Source organism: Hippichthys cyanospilos, chromosome 3, assembly GCF_059441005.1.
Source record: "Hippichthys cyanospilos isolate Australia breed blue-spotted pipefish chromosome 3, RoL_Hcya_1.0, whole genome shotgun sequence".
NCBI classification, from domain to species: Eukaryota; Metazoa; Chordata; class Actinopteri; order Syngnathiformes; family Syngnathidae; genus Hippichthys; species Hippichthys cyanospilos.
The window spans coordinates 10,334,868-10,351,336 of record NC_142371.1 but is presented as its reverse complement, the minus strand read 5'-3'; the positions used below and the strand labels follow the sequence as shown (position 1 = coordinate 10,351,336).

The following is a 16,469-nucleotide window of genomic DNA, read 5'->3' as shown; positions in this document are numbered from 1 at the left end:
CATGAGTTGTACCACAATTCATGAAGTGAGCACAGTCAGGTTCTGGATGTCTTTACTTGGTTAAATTCCACATTTAAAGATGGCTGTAGCCAGGCGTAGCGCTCCCAATTGGGAGGGAATACTGGGTGTTAAAGGTGCACTTACTGTATTGGACAGTATGGCCTATTGCAAGCTGCAGCAATTTCTTGGCAGTGCTTGCTCCTAATCACAGAGCCAAACTCCTGTCACAATAACCTAATCCCTTTTTCGGTCATTTTCCAACTCACTGTAAGACTTTACCTCTCACTCTTCTGGCATTCTGCTGGACTAATTTACACTTCACAATTAGCGATGGTTGTAGAATGTACAGGATGCATTTCCTCAATTTACTGTTCACTTAACTATTGCTGCACAATGACCAAGGAGATAAATTCCTCATTTTCTCTTTCTTCCCAGTTATAACATTGTGAATAAAAAAAAAACACATTTACAAGTCATTTGTATCTCTTTTTTAAAAGTCAATATACAGTATTGGTTCAAAGACTGACAAGGAAATTGCAGCACCGCACTGAATTATTTTGGTTCAAACATACTGCTTTGAAATCAACATGATAAAAATCTGTGCATTTACATACTGAGAAAGCGAAGCAAATGTTCAGCAATAAACACGTCTTGATCATGATCTGAATAACTGCCTTTACAGAGGGTGATCACATTTACATTGCCAAAGTGTTTTTTTTTTTATTCAAGGTTTGAAAAAAAACAAAACAAAAAATTGTCCTGCTCAGGTTTATTGACATGTTACACAGTGAATAAATGAGTTGGTTTATTTCTTTTGATGTTTTTTTTCCCCCACCACCCCTTTTTTTTGCTGTTGTTAACCACTACTAGGCACCAGGATGGCAGGTTTGCATTAGAGGGAAACACAATGGGTTTCTCAGAGAAGAGCAGCAAGTCTCGTCAGGCGAGTTGATCTCGTTTGTAACAGTTTTCAAATCACATTTGCAAGTACTGACCGTCAAGGTTATGACTGTTCCTCAGTCGTGTTTTCACCCGAAAATATAGTTCACCATTGGTTTAAACAGCACCAATCCTATGATGGGGTACTTGGAGCGTCTGAAGGTTGGGGCATGTGAAATATGGAGCAGGAAGAAAACAAGTTGCTATCCCGTTTGAGGCAAATGGCAACGTTGGCCCGTAGAAAACCTCCTCGTTTCCTTCTCGACTCAGATCCAGCACCTGAAACGGTACATGCCAAGATTTGTCTGGGGTCTGAAAATCTGAAACATTGGCGTTAATGTGTAAAAATGGTGGAAAGTACGAAAATCAATAAGGTATACAGTAAGTTCCTGATAAATTTAAAAAAAAAATCACGTAATGAGCAGAATTTTATAATCAATAATTAATGAGCAGAATTTTAAAATGAATAATCTGAGGTAATAGAGAAATTCTAAAAAGCAAAATAATTGCATTAATTTGATTTATTGTGGGGCAGCACGGTGGCAGACTGGTTAGCACGTTCTCCCCGAGCCCGCGTGGGTTCTGTCGGGCACTCTGGCTTCCTCCCACACTCCAAAAACATGCATGGCGGGTGTACTGGACATACTAAATTGTCCTTAGGTGGGATTGGGTGCGTAAATGGTTGCTCATTTCTGTGTGTCCTGTAATTGGTGGCAACCAGTTGAGGGTGTCCCTGACCGAAGGTAGCTGGAATAGGCACCAGTCCGCCAGCGATCCCAGTGAGGAGTAAGTGACCATATGTGATGGATGATTTATTGTCAAATATCCTAAAAATATCACCGCATTTGTCTTTCGCAGGCAATATGCCAAATACCCAGCGGGTGTGTGTGGGATAAGGGATGAAAAGTTTCAAATGTTCGTTCAGGTCCTCTCTCACCTGAATGCAAGCAAGAGGCTCATTGGTCCAAATTGAGTACCCTCCAACGACATAGATCCTGTCATCATGTACTGCCACTCCAGACTCGTTCTGACCTGAGAAGGAAAAGACCTTTAAATTGCCAAGCTGAGGACACAGAGTTTTTAACTCCCACATGAGGACTTAGCTCAAGGAAAACACAGAAGAATGGTGAACTTTTGCAGACATACCAGAGAACACCAGCCATGTACTAAAGTACCGTAGTTGAAGCAAATGAACAAAACAATACAGCAATATAGATAGTGAAGGAACTCATATCTAAACTTTCGTGTATTGTAGAGTTGTTTTTTTTTATAAACAGCATGTGAGACTTTACAAACATTCAAGCTGTCATTGTGAAGTTATTGCGTTCTACCCATGCGTGCGTGGGTTTTTTTGGGCACACTAGCTTTCGCCCACATAGACTATAAATTACCTATAGTGTGAATGGTACTTTGTCCATAATTGTCCACAATTGAACGGGATCCGTGATTAAGATGAGCACAAAAATAGGACTGAAGTAATTGAGTCAGTCTAAAGCATATTCTTGAATAAAATTACCCGCTTCATGGTTGAATTCCTACTTTGAATAGAATTCATTCTTTTAAAGGCTATGATCCTAGTTAATCAATCGTGTAAAGACTTAGGCTTTTTCCAAAAGCTGTAAACGCTCCGCATTTCACTTCACTCCCCGTGGCCGATCTCCACTTTCCAAACCTGTGAGGAGGCTGAAGGAGCAACGCGTCCACTGGTCCACATCCAAGTTGTAGGAGTCGATGTGACGCACCAGGACCCTGTCGTTATTGTAGTCGAGGTCATTCCCCCCGAGCACGTAAAGTTTCCTTCTCACCGCTGCCATCACGTGGTAGACACGCCTCTGCAACATTGGACTGCGTGCTAGCCACTGGTCCTAAAGAAGAGAGGGCGTGAAGAGGTTCAAAGGAAGTGAGAAGGGAAGTAGAGGATAGGCGTAAGCTGGATAAATAAGATTAATATTCAAGCATATACTGTATGTGCTTAGGGTATTGAATGTACTGGTATGCTTATATACTAGATAAATAATGTGGCACTGAAGCACCGCTTTGTATTAATGACTTGCCTCTCTATTTCAAATTGTACGTTAGCTATTCCATTTTGGACAGCCCTTGCTCATTTCACTAAGTGTATTGAAGCTGATTTTGTGCTAGACGCTGTCGGAGAAGGGGGGGGGGGGGGGGGGGGGGGGGCTTGATTGGGGCACAGAAAGTGTGTGTGTGTGTGTGTGTGTGTGTGTGTGTGTGTGTGCGTGCGTGCGTGTTGACGGTTGGCCATCTGTTGAGAGTACAGTGGGCGGGTGGAGGGGGGGCGCTTTTGCTCTGGCAGGTGAATGCAGATTGGTGGTGAATACAAATGAGACCCTCTCCTGCCTCCCTCCCTTACTTGCAGGGCAACATGAACAAACATAAACCCATATGGGTGTGCGCCTCACATGTAAACATACTGCATACCTCCACATTATGTGCAGCTTTAGAAAGATGCAGAGGCCTTGTTAACAGCTGGCTCATATGCATACACAAACACATCCTGGGGCTCACTACATTCCACTGTAATTGGCTGTATGTGACTATTGTACTTAAATCATACTACTACTTTGCACTTTTTTTCAGGCCAATACTGCACCAGTGGGTACTCAAATCTTCAAGCAATCACTGATACCTTTACTAGGTACTGATACCGTTATTGGTTTTGATACACAAACTTCACCCAAGAAACAATGACAAAAAAAAAATAGTTTCATACTGCTGAAGTTAAAGCAGGCTTGCTCATGAGGTCAAGATGGCGAGAGCCCACATGGCTCTTTGTTGTAGTCTTAAAAAACCCTCTAAAATTTGTCCCCTCCTATACTAGATTACATGCCTTAGTCCACCTCTGCCAAATGCCTGCCTGACCATTGGTTTAACTTTTAGGTGGGGTCAAGTGGTCAGGGTTGTATAACTAAGCAATGTGAAAAGTGAACAGTACACTTTTATGATGAGGTCGCGACAATGGTCTACTACTTAATAATCTTTCGCTCCCAGAGTGAGCAAGCTATTGTCAGTATGGAGAGCAAAGAGGCACAGTGTTATGAGATGTTTTTTTGAAACGTCACAGCCACAATTGTTGGCAAACTAGGAGCCATTTCCATTTAAATTGTAATGTTAATGTCTTGCAAACCCTTCCTTGCAACCTGTTCGGATTGAAATGTCCAAGAAAAACTGTATCACACAACCATTGCAAATAATTACCTGTTCCGGCTCGTAAACCATCAGGCGATTCTGGTACTGAGCTGTGTTTGTCACTCCACCTGTGTAACACAATGAAAAACATTTTTTTCTGTAAATCAAAGGAAAATGCAGAAGTGTGCATTTGAATGGACTATACTGTATCCGTATGAAATTAACAGGGTATGTGGACACGACATTTTAAATTTGACTGGCAAAACAGACAGCTTTTCTCTTTTGTCACAAAGGTGTTGTAATATTAGGATTTTTTGATCCATTTATTGAGTAATACATGTAGTGTGGCGTGTCCCTACCGCCGTTTACCTGAAACCCAAAGTAGATTTTCAGCCACGCAGCCTGCATGGCATGAAAGTGAACGGTCGAAGGGTTGCACATACATCCACTTATTCTTCTTAGGACAGTAGCGCTCCACTGAGGGAAGCACCTGCCTCAGCTCGTTCCTGCCACCCACTGCATACAGGTACTGACCCAAAGCTCCCAAGACAAAATGTTCTCTGCAAGCCTTCATGGAGGCTATCTCAGTCCAGCGGTTTGCCCTGGGGTCATATCGACAAGCAGTCCTAACAGCACATGTCCTCCCGCTGGCGTGCTCCATCTCCCCACCAACAACAAAGAGGAAGTTCCCCATAACAGACACACAGTGGTGGCTACGCCCAGTGGGCATGGGGGCCAACTCGCTCCAATTGGAGCCTCCCGCCACGCGTACGTGCTCCTGTGCGGCCGGATTGAAGTAACGTAGCTCCCGGACTCTGCACACCTCACGTTTTCTTCCCCCGGCTATGTAGAGGGTGAGGGACTGGAAGCGAGGCCTGGTGCGGGCTGACTGGTGAAGAGGCTGTGCAAAAGTAGAATGGTGATAGTCCAGGGCTTCATCTACAAGAGCAGCAACAGTGGCACTGGACTGCACCAGGGGGTGGCTACATGCTAGGTGGTGCAGGGTTGAGACGTCCATCAGGCCGTAGCGGACATGGTGCAGTAGATCCTCGGTGTACTGGTAGCGGCAGTCATGATCCAACCACATGACAACAAACTAAAAAAGAGTACAAAAAACAAAACAAACAGATGTTAGGGATATTAGGGATGGGACGCGATCTCAAACGTCACAAGATTTCTCGTTCCGGCATGCCACAAGATTAATTTCCTTTCCATTTTTTTTTGGAAGGGTACGGCTTACTGAGCCAGAAGTGTAATGGGCGGCATCGAGGTTGATGGATAAGCGTGAGTGTTACACTCTCGTACAGTAGGTGGCAGTATGCATCTAAACATTGTTTGCAGTCCGGCATTAATTGAAAAGGACAAATGGACGATGATCCAAATACTTTTCAATCTTCTGTGTGGCACAAATGTGGTTTTTCCAATTGAGGAAAACACTTTTGTATCCCCACTGGACCCATCAAGTGTGAGAGCTACCGAAACAACACAGAATTTTGGGATGTGCATTGCGCTCGATATGAAGCCATTTTTGGCAGTGGTAGGCAGTATGAGATGCCATCACGACATCACTTTAGTCGCACAGTAGCCTGCAGCGGGAGCCTCATCTTGATGTGACTCATAAGCTTTGGTTGCGCAGCCAATGACTTAGTACAGCTAACTAATATGGCTAACATGTTTATGCTACTTTCAGTGAGCTGAGTTTTTTGCAACATCAGTTGCCAGTTTGCGTCTTTTCCACAGCAGGTGGTATGGTTACTGCCCAAAGAGCACAGTTCGGACCCTTACAATGTGGACATGCTTGTATTTCTAAAAAAGAAAACAGAACTATTCTGAGAGATCTCAGCTGCATCATTTGTTGTTACAGCAGTATTTGGAAAAACGAGAATGTTAATTGCAACCTGCTCAATAACAATAAATTATTTTGAAATTGGAAAATTTGAATTAGCAGTGAGTGATGAAGAATTACATTTTGATTATTCACGGATTTTCGGATGACATGATGAAGTGTCATGAGGTGAGGAAGAGCATTTTTGTACAGTATGCATAATGTACAGTCGTGTTGGTACAACATACTGTGTGTGGGGGGATGGAGATGATCTGATCGAGTGGTGTTTATTTGTTATTGAAATAGAAAAAGATTACATCCTAAGTAGGCATTATCTTACATTTTCTACCCGTTTGTGTTAGTAACGTTACTCCTTGGAGATAAGGTCAGCTATACTTTTATAGGTATACGTTTTTTTTTTTTTTATCTGGTTATATCACAAGTGTCAAACTCAAGGCCCGGGGACCAGATCCGGCCAGCCATATTATTTTGTGTGGCCTACGAAATGCTGATTTGACTTCAAGTTTAATGGCTAAAATACCAAACTTGCAAAGTTTCCTTCAACTTTTAAAAAGTTCTCTTTTGAACAGTTCTTACCAGCTTCTGATTTCAAAACTAGGTAAGTGTGTGACAAACACACTTTAAATTTATTTGACTTCACAGTCATCCTGGCCCTCTGCCAGAACTATAACAACAATGGGGCCCATGATAAAAATGAGTTTGAAACCCCTGGATTATATGATTAGTTGAGAGTGATTTAAGAAGTGCAGTTCACATTCACATACAGTATCATGTTTCATGAAACAATAGTGACATGTAGGAAGTGGTAAAGCTATTGATTTGTTTGCATTTAAGTTAACACTACTTGTATGGCAGAATTGTGTTGTCATGGTGAAAAGCGGGCACTATAAAGGCAAAATACAGCTCTGAATCTACTGAATGTCAGTTGAGCATATATGATGGTTTAATTTGGCTTGACGTTCGTGAAAGCTACACAGTTTGCAATGCTGTATGTTTTGCCCCAAAAAAACTCTTTGGCCCAACCAAAATGCATTATTTTTTTCTCTGCGATAGCCTTTGCAAGATTACAGTAATAATAGATCATAATCAATTTAAAACAAAAAAATCTGTGTGAATGCCTGACTCTTAGCAGCCACAAAAGGCACACAATTTTTCATATTATTACCGTCAGTGGTTAATTTTGAAACAGCGCCACAAAAACAGTAAAAGATAGTGAACACACTGATTAACAAATAAAAAAGTGTAAGGGGATTTGGGGGAAAGAAACAATGCAGGACTCCTAATTATAATTATTTTTCAAGATACCTACAGGCTATTATGAAAGACTCAGTCAAACCAACACAACATTCGAAGTCAACACTGTAAATATCCAGAGGCACACTCTTTTATTTAATGCAGGCGAACTGGGTAATTGAACTTGAGAGCTGTGGAAGGTTATTTAGCTGCTGTGAGGTGTGAATGCGGGCAAGATGTCTGGAGATTACTCAATTCATTACCACGTAAACAAAGTGAGTTTACTGTGAAAACGACTCAGTAGAATATATATATATATTTTTTTTTTCATCAATATAATTCACAATTTTTGTCATTGCAGAGATAAAATGGGAGACCTTGCTTGCGCCAAGTGCATGCATAAATCATAATGTGTAGCTTATGATCTAGGCTTTAGCTTTACCCTCCTTCAAACGTCACTTAAAAGTGGAAAACTGCAACAAACACACGTCAGGATTCCGTCATTTTGTGGTAACTGCACTGTCTTGGTCGTCGCTCACCATGCTTTTCTCCTCTCCGTAGCTCTGAAGTGACAGGGTGCGTGCGTGTGTGTGTGCGTACGTAAGCGCGCCTGCGTGTCTGTGCATTTGCACGACGGCAGCTGACTGTGAAGGTCACGCTGCATCACACAACTTCCTCGGGGCACAGAATAAATCAACTCCTTCCGCTCCACGCTGAAAGAGCAAGCGCATGTGTGTTTGTGTGTGTAAAAAGGGTAAAGTGAGGGAAAGAGATAGTGAGGGAGAGAGGGGGCGGGAGGGGGTGAGCCACATGAAGGCAGAGCAAAGGATGGCAAGAAAGAAGAGGAGGGAACAAAGGCAGAGAAAATGTGATTTTCCGAGCGCGAGAGTCTCGGAGAAAAACTCTGGGTGACAATGATTGACAGCTGAGCTATATCGGTCCGATATTGGTGCGCCCACCCCCCGTCACAATTTCGGACGACGGCCCCCTCTTCCTGTCCGCTTCCGTCTGATGCTCAAATTAACCTTCTGGGCGCAGTGAAGGAGGCCTAAAGCAGCCTAATCAGGGACTGATTATGGCGGCGGCGGCTGGTTAAGGGGTCAGCGTAATTGTGCCATCAGAGGCCTGATTGTTTTCAATCAGACGAGCGGGCGACTGACAGCTGGGGGATTGGGGCCCTGATGGAGGCGCGGAGGGCCTAATCAGAAAAGAGAAGGGGAGAAAGAGAGAAAGGGAGTGAAAGCGGAGGAAGGGAGGGAGGGCACGTGGGGGGAGGCTGATTGGCGCAAATGAACAGTCAAAATGGCAAGTCCTCACGCCGCACAACCGCCTCACGCCACCGTCTACGCACACACCTTGACACTTCATCAGGCGGGCACACAAGCCATGCTTGCTTGCTTATACACGCATGCATAAATGGATGGCAATCAATCACGTACGCATTCAGAAAAAGACCAGTGATTGCAGGTCAACACAAACAAACATTAAAGGAGATGCAGATGGCGGTGTTTAATTTGTTCTATTAACAGTGCATTTGCTTTGTATTGTGTCAATCTTTTCTAGTTGTGTATTTTGTAGCTGTGCGCCAAGATATAATTTGCCATAAATTCAAACCTGAGATTGCTTCACATTTTTATATAACATTGGGGCAGCTTCGTCAAGTGCGTGACAATGTGTCCTGTGACCAAAGTGCCGCTGTGTTTGATTCTCTTCAATGTAAACTCAGTGACTTATTTCCATTAAAAGTAAAATGCGTATCGTTCGCGGTCTCGGATTGCACGCTCAAGTTGTATTCAACCTCTCGACTTTTGTCTTTTTCAGATTGCGTGAATGCATTTTTAATTTCCATCTAGGTGATCTCATTTTATCGGCGATCACAATTGTGTACATGCACATAATCATTGATCCTTTATCCATAGAATCCTGTACACTCCCCCAAAATGTATTAGAACAGTAAAGCAATTGCTTTTATTTTTGCTGCTGACAGACATGATTTTGGAACAAAGCTGAAGATGAGAAGAGAGACCGATGAGTGATCTCTATTGTGTTGAATGTGAAAACCTCATTCTTAGGCATACAAAAGTCATGGAAAAGATAAATAAATTAGATTGAAGTGAATAAAATAAAGAAGAGTTGAAGAAAAAAAGAACGTCAGTTGTGACTTGTTGCTTGATTTTGTCTTTTTTATCATCCTGAATTGACTTTTTACTGTGATTTCAGAGCAACACTGTGTTGTTTACATTGGGAGGGCCCAAAAGTCTTCATCCATCTCAATTGCTGACATACCCAGTTTATATTTTGAAAAATTACTACTTCAGTTTCCGATCCCGCCCACATGAAAATGTTGGACGGGACTTCCACTGATTCTGCATTAAGCACGGAGGTTCTATTAATAACAGAATCTATGTATATTATTTAAAAAATGAATTAAATGAAATTTTGATTTTGTGTGTGCCCATGACAAAAAATCTTGCAAATGAACAACACACACACACACGCACACACACACATTTCCATACCTTCCATATTTCTTCTTCACTCAGCGAAGTGAGACGGTCACTCTTGAGGACCTCCTTAAGAAGGCGAAACGGCAGCTGCAGGGCCTCCTCCTGCCGTGTCTGGCTTAGCTCAGACAGGTGACCCACCAAGAAGTCCACCACAGCCTCCTCCAAGGAAGGTAGGTGGAAGAGGTCGGCCACGCGATACAGCTCTAAGTAGTTGACGCAGCTCAGTTCCTGCACACAACGCACAGAAAGAGCTTATTTTCAAAGATCTCTAACATCGATCCCATGAAAAAGAGACTGAAGTGCGTTTAAATGAAAAATGATCTACATTATTCTGTACAATAGAATGTGAGTGGGCAACAGCATTAAAAAAAAATTAAAAGATAAATGATCTACGCTTACTTGGCAAAAATGTTGTTTTAGTATCCAGTCAATACAAAACACTCCAATATGACAGTAAAACATTTTTAGTTAAGAACGAATGTCACACATTCCCAGTTGCCAAACATTTATTATAGCGAGCATGTGCTTTATCAGACAAGCCACAAATGTGCAGTTTTTACATTAAGCGTAAGCTGATTTCAATCTCACAGTGTAATGAAAAAGCAGTGAGGGAGAAAAGCAATAAGGATTGGAGGTGGGGGAATCAAAAGTAGTTTGAAAATGTGGAATCCGACTGCCACCTTCTGGCATTGGTGAATATAGCAGTGTATATCGTGAAGTTTGTTAGAATGTTGCGTGCCTCTGTGTAGTACCTGCAATGATATAAATCACGTACATATTCTGCACAGGATAAATTACATACACATTTTAATTAAGCTTATTTTATTTCAATTCAATTTAACAATTAAATTACATTTATGATGATTGATGCACCTTTAATGATTAAGCATTATACATAGCAAGAATGGTTTTGATCAGGTAAATATTCACTGTGCATCAATATTGTTTATTACCACGCAACTCAGTCAGATTTTTATGTCATTGTTGATGCGACGTGTACTAGGTAATCAATAGTAATCGTTTGACCTTGCCTTCTAATAATACAGTATCTTTAATGCAACATCTGGTGCAATTTGGGTCATACTGTATTTAAATATGTATATGTGCGTTATTTTTTTATTAACATTGACAGACAATTGCACTGTACAGTTTAAAACCGTAGGGTTTGTCATAATCTGTTCTTCCATAATGTTGTGAAACCAGCAGATGGCTCACAAGAGCAATGGTTGCCATTGATATTTAACTGTTGTGTTAAACCTGCTTATGACGGGCGTTTCTAGTTTTACTGACCATACACTTACACGTAAGTATTTAATTGGGGAATTTTAAAAGGTATGTTGTACAACTAATAGGCCATTACTATCCCCTCTGGAACGGCTCCAGGATGAGGAGGGTCACCATCCATTGATGGAGTCAGTGCACCTTGAGGCACTGGGTCCAGGGGGTCATTCAAAGCAGTGGATGAGATGGGAAATGTCTCTCTCTAGTCATACCTATACGACATTGAAATGCTGATTTTAATTCAATTAATTGTTCTTCCCCAACAAAACACAATTCTGCTTCTGAAAGGTTTTAGGTGTTTCTCCCCACCAGTACTGATGCACTTCTTCCTAATCTCCAGCGAGCCTGACAGGTGATGCAAAGTTTTAGAACCTGTGCATTATCGCCATCAGTGATTTTTCTTAAGTTGAATGGGGATTTAGAAAACACCCTGCAAGCTGACCAAAGCACTGAAACCTTGAAACAATATTTAAAATGAGTACGTTTTCCAGTGAACATGATCCAAACAGATTAATGACCATTCCCTCTGAGCCGTTTTTAAAAGGGCCCCTCTTTGGGAACTTTAACACTTGGGAACTTTAACTTTATACATTACTTAGCACAATCACACTTTAGAGGTGAAATCAAATAAGACTGTCGGAGGAATGGAGGTTACGTACATATATTTATTTAATTAACTTATATTCAGTATATTATATATATATATATATATATATATATATATATATATATATATATATATATATATATATATATATATATATATATACTGTATATATATTATTATTATTATTATTGTTATTATTATTATTATTAAATAAAGTTCAGTTGTTAGACCACCACTGCTTTTCTTGTAAATGTGTTAATATTTTGGATGCTAGGATTGGTTTTCATTTGGCCTAAGCATTTGCCCCCACAAATGTCAAGGCACACGATTGCACAATGAGCGGCCTGGATATATGTAATCCAAAATTTGTGTGTATGTGTGTGCTCATGTGCTTGTGTATGCGTGTCTGCATGCAGGCGTGCACATTGGTCCCTGTGTGCCTGCATGAAGCTGCTTAAGGCTTGTGGCTTCCAGTAGCTTAAGGCTTCCTTTGCAAAATACAACCCTTGTGTGAATCAGGTGCATTGTGAGAAATGTGCTTATTGACAATGAAACAAAATGTAAGTATATTTTTTAAAAAAGTTACAATTTAGGTTACTTCTTTTCAGTGTTTTCAGAAAAAGGAATTAGATGAGGAATAAGGATTTTGCAATACTTTTACCAAAATTGAAAAAAAAAAAGTCATTATCATCATCATCAACCAATCGGAGACAAAATACAGTAATAATGATAATAATAACGCCTTACTTTTATATAGCAATCTTCTAGACTTTCTACAATGGCTACATTATACATGTACTGATATTTGTATCCACAAATGGGTGAAGTGTCCTGCTCAAGACACAAGGACATCTGACTCGGACAAAGCGGAATTGGAACAGGCCTCCCTTACTGGACCTGCTATTATACCGCCTGAGCCACGGCCCCAAATATAATTAAATAAAATGAATGATTTATTCGAGTGGTTATTTGTTGTGTCTTTGCAGGCACATTCAGCACCACAGGCACCCCTGCAGGCAAAAAAAAAATTGTCTACCTCATAAGACATAAGGACCTATATTGCTATATGACGTCAAGGAAGGATGGTGAAAGTTTTGGTACCTGGATGAGGTAGTGAGAGCATATGCTGAGGAGCTCCAGCAGCTGAAGGTGGCTGCCAGCAGACAACACATCCTGGATTACTGTTGGCTCCAGCACAATCTGCCCATGGGAGAACATTGTTTTAGTTTATGTCATAAAACCCTTTAACTATTTCCTGTACGTCGTCGTATGAAAACAAATGAAATAAAAATATAGAAAACGGTCTAGAGTAATGATTACACCCAAATTATTTGTCATTATTTTTCCCAGTATCAAAATGTGAAATAGGCTGAATACCATCCAACCATCCATATCTTGCTTACCCTCACTAGGTTTATGAGTTTGAGTTTATAAGATTATCCCAAGCTGGGCAAGACGCCCATACACCCTGAAACGGTCGCCATCCAATCAGAGGGTTAGTAGTAGTACGGATAAACAACCATTCACACATGCATGCATGTTTTTGGAATGTCAGAACTCCCTGGATGAAACTCACACAGGCACCAGAAAAGTATTTTAACGCTACACATTAAGACGCAAATCCCCAACCACAGAACTATGAGATGGATATGCTAAGCACACCCACCATGCCGCAGAGCTGCGTACAGTATGTTGTTTTTTCACCTTACCAAGTGGAATATAACGTTTTTTCATCCCCTCGTTACGACATTTTTTCTGCTTTACAGAACGGTGTGTGTGCGTGCGTCACCATATCCATCACTGCATATATGCTGGTCTGCTATTGGTCGGCTTCATGGCATCCCTAAGATGCTGGACTGCTATTGGTCCGCGTCACTAGGATGCTAGTCTTTTGGTTGGCGTCACGTTGTCACTAAGATGCCAATATGCTAAAGACTTGATCTCGAGTGTTTGCTTAATTCAAACTTGAATTAGTTAGCCATGGGTCCCAAAATTGCTAGTGATGTTAAAGGAAAAAGGAAAAAGATGATTACTATGTAAACAAAGCTGGAGATAATTAAGAGATACGAAGGCACGCGCATAATTACTCTAGAAAATATGGTGTAACTCGCTCAAGTCACGTCACTCCAAAAGTAAATAAAATTGCATTTTTCCTTTATATATTTTTTATTCATGATTGTGATGTTATTTAATAATATACATGAATATTAAATATCAGTAGTAGTACTTACTACACAATTTTATTACTAATTTTTAATATGTGTATACAATTTTGATGTGTTTATCTGGGATTTTACACGCATTAGCTAATTAGCATATGTTTCCATTGCCAGCCATATGATGATTTTACCTTATGATCCCAACTCCGGAACGGATTAATGTCCTATGGTGGGGGTCCACCATAATATTTTTTTTCCAAAGCCAGTGAGATGAGCCAGATATTTTTAGTCATATCATCCAAAGCCACATTAGATTTCTTTCCACCTTTTGTGCATTGCTGACATAACCAATACGTCACAATGCTCTTTTCTATTTCTAATGCATACTGTATGTTTTGGTTCACAGTTAATCGCAAAATTACTGGATAGCCTTGTAGCACTAAAAGGACCGTCTATGCGTCAGTCCGTCCAGATCACCAGCGTGTCCTGGGTCATTCCTGGGACATGCACAGAACATCTCACGAAGGAGGTACCCTGACCAGATGCCCAAGCCACCTGAATTGGCTCCTCTCAACGTGGAGGAGCACCGGCTCAAATCTCTCCCGGATGACCGAGATTCTCACCTTATCACTAAGGTAGAGCATGGGCACCTCTGCGGAGGAAACTCATTTCAGCTCCTTGTGTCCGTAATCTTGTTCTTTCGGTCACGACCCACAGCTCATGACCATAGGTGAGGGTGGGGAAATAGATGGACCAGTAAATAGAGAGCTTAGCATTAGTGCTCAGTTCCTTTTTCCCCACAATAGACCAATACGGAGTCCACAACACAGCAGACGCTGCACTGATCTACCTGTCAATCTCTTGCTCCACTCTGCCCTCAGTTATGAACAAGACACAAGATACTTGAACTCATGCCTGACCGGGAGAGGACACTCCACCCCCTTCCGACGAAGGAGTCTGATCATAGATTTGAAGGACCTGATCTTCATCCCAATGGACATGTACACTGCAGCAAACCACTCCAGTGAAAGTTGGCGATCACGGCCCGAAGAAGATTGCAACATCACATCATCCGCATAAAGCAAAGGTGCGATGCTGAGACCACCAGTCCTGACTCCCTCAACGCTTCGGCTGCGCCTAGCAATTTCTGTGCATAAAGGTCATGAAAAGAATCAGTGACAAAGGGCAGCCTTGATGGATTCCAACCTTAACTGGACATGAATTCGACTTACTCTGATGTCAGTGGTACAGAGATCGAACAGGCCATATCAGGGGATTTAGTAGCCCATGGTCTCAAAGCGCCCCCCCTCACAGTAGTCCCTGAGGGACACTGTCAAATGCCTTCTTCAACCCTACAAAACACATATTGACTGGCTGGGCAAACTCGCATGCACACTGCCATGCCAGGCTGGTCCACTGTTCCACAGCTGGGATTAAAACCACAGGATCAAATGACTATTTTTTGCGCAATAACTACGTCATGTGCCTTTCAGACTTTCTAACCCTAATGGCTCTCTGTATCTAAACATTCTAACTTCCTAGTTTATTGGGAGTGCCTTTTATTTGCCGACTTCTTTGCAATTTTTGTGCCAAAATCTATCACTGTCTTGCCAGCAAGTGGCCAACATTTGACATGACTGGAAAATGTTGCTATGTGGTATTTCAGTTGACTTGATTCATAATAAACAGCAAATTATTTCAACTGCCTGTGTGATTTACAATCTGCAGTTAGAAGACAAATTCAATAGATTGGTGGCATTTGGAACTGTTTTTGACAGATGAGCACTACTGGGAATATGCTGTATCTGACTTGAATCATTTTTTCCCTTTTTTTTTTTTTTTTTTTACCAGTTTTGTTCCCCCAAACCCTTCTGAAAATTAACCGGCACATACAGGTAAGTGCGTCATCTGGGAAAAAAAGCCTCTTCCTAAACAAATAATGATGCTGAGATCACCTGGTCCGTATCTGTTGTCATTAACACAAGCCCTGCATCCCCACAGTGGTCTCACAGCATTTTCACATACAGTAGAATCGTACAGGTAAAACAAAGCAAACTTAGCAACATATTAACAGTTTGAAAGCACATACAGCAAGGTCAAAACTTTCCAATGTGGATATTGTCACTGCTTTTGCAAAGGAAAATGAGTGGTATGCCTTTTGCACTAATCAGCACAATTGATTCAGGGATTACATTTTGCTGAGCTCTTACAGGAAACCACGTTGGGAAAACTTATTTTACTTGTGTTGTCTGTTAGGGGGATGTGAAATACAATAGGTATTAATAACAAGAAAGTCATTAACTTGGCACTAAGTGCATACAGTGCGTTTGTAGACAATGTCCTCTTAGTAGTCATATTGTTAGTGCCAGAGGTACACATTAGTGAGGGTGCACTTGAAGGACTAAATAAATTGACATTTAAAAAAAAAGAAAAAAATCTAACTGATCAATGAAGCTGAGTCAGTTAAAAATCTATTAACCACCCAGCCCTATGTTCATTTCGAGCAATTACAGAATGTCTAGAACAAAAGTCTAAAACGAGACATGGACGAATCATCTCCAAGCCTTACTGCAACACTTTGATGTTTTTTTGCATCTTTTGCATCTTGTGTCAAATGATTTTGAAATGCTGTGTGCCCATTTTGTTCTAACATGGTACCTACAGTAAATGTGTAATATGAAAGTGAAAAACAATGTTGAACATGTTCAATAGGTACAATCATCTTAAGCGTCCATCTAGAATTCAAA

General features: G+C 41.2%; 1 protein-coding gene across 5 annotated transcripts in view; it reads right to left on the bottom strand.

The window, feature by feature from the left end:
• Positions 1–35: 35 nt before the first annotated feature.
• klhl32 (kelch-like family member 32) overlaps positions 36–16,469 on the bottom strand; it is a 40,374-nt gene continuing 23,940 nt past the window's right edge. For all 5 annotated transcript variants that reach the window (XM_088409787.1, XM_088409786.1, XM_088409789.1 and 2 more), the window contains exons 5-11: positions 12,665–12,763; positions 9,688–9,903; positions 4,459–5,185; positions 4,159–4,217; positions 2,612–2,804; positions 1,877–1,971; positions 36–1,218 (exon numbers count right to left, since the gene is read on the bottom strand). In XM_088409787.1, the coding sequence (XP_088265913.1) occupies positions 1,057–1,218; positions 1,877–1,971; positions 2,612–2,804; positions 4,159–4,217; positions 4,459–5,185; positions 9,688–9,903; positions 12,665–12,763 (1,551 nt within the window). In that variant the 3' untranslated portion in view covers positions 36–1,056. The remainder of the gene's footprint in view (positions 1,219–1,876; positions 1,972–2,611; positions 2,805–4,158; positions 4,218–4,458; positions 5,186–9,687; positions 9,904–12,664; positions 12,764–16,469) is intronic.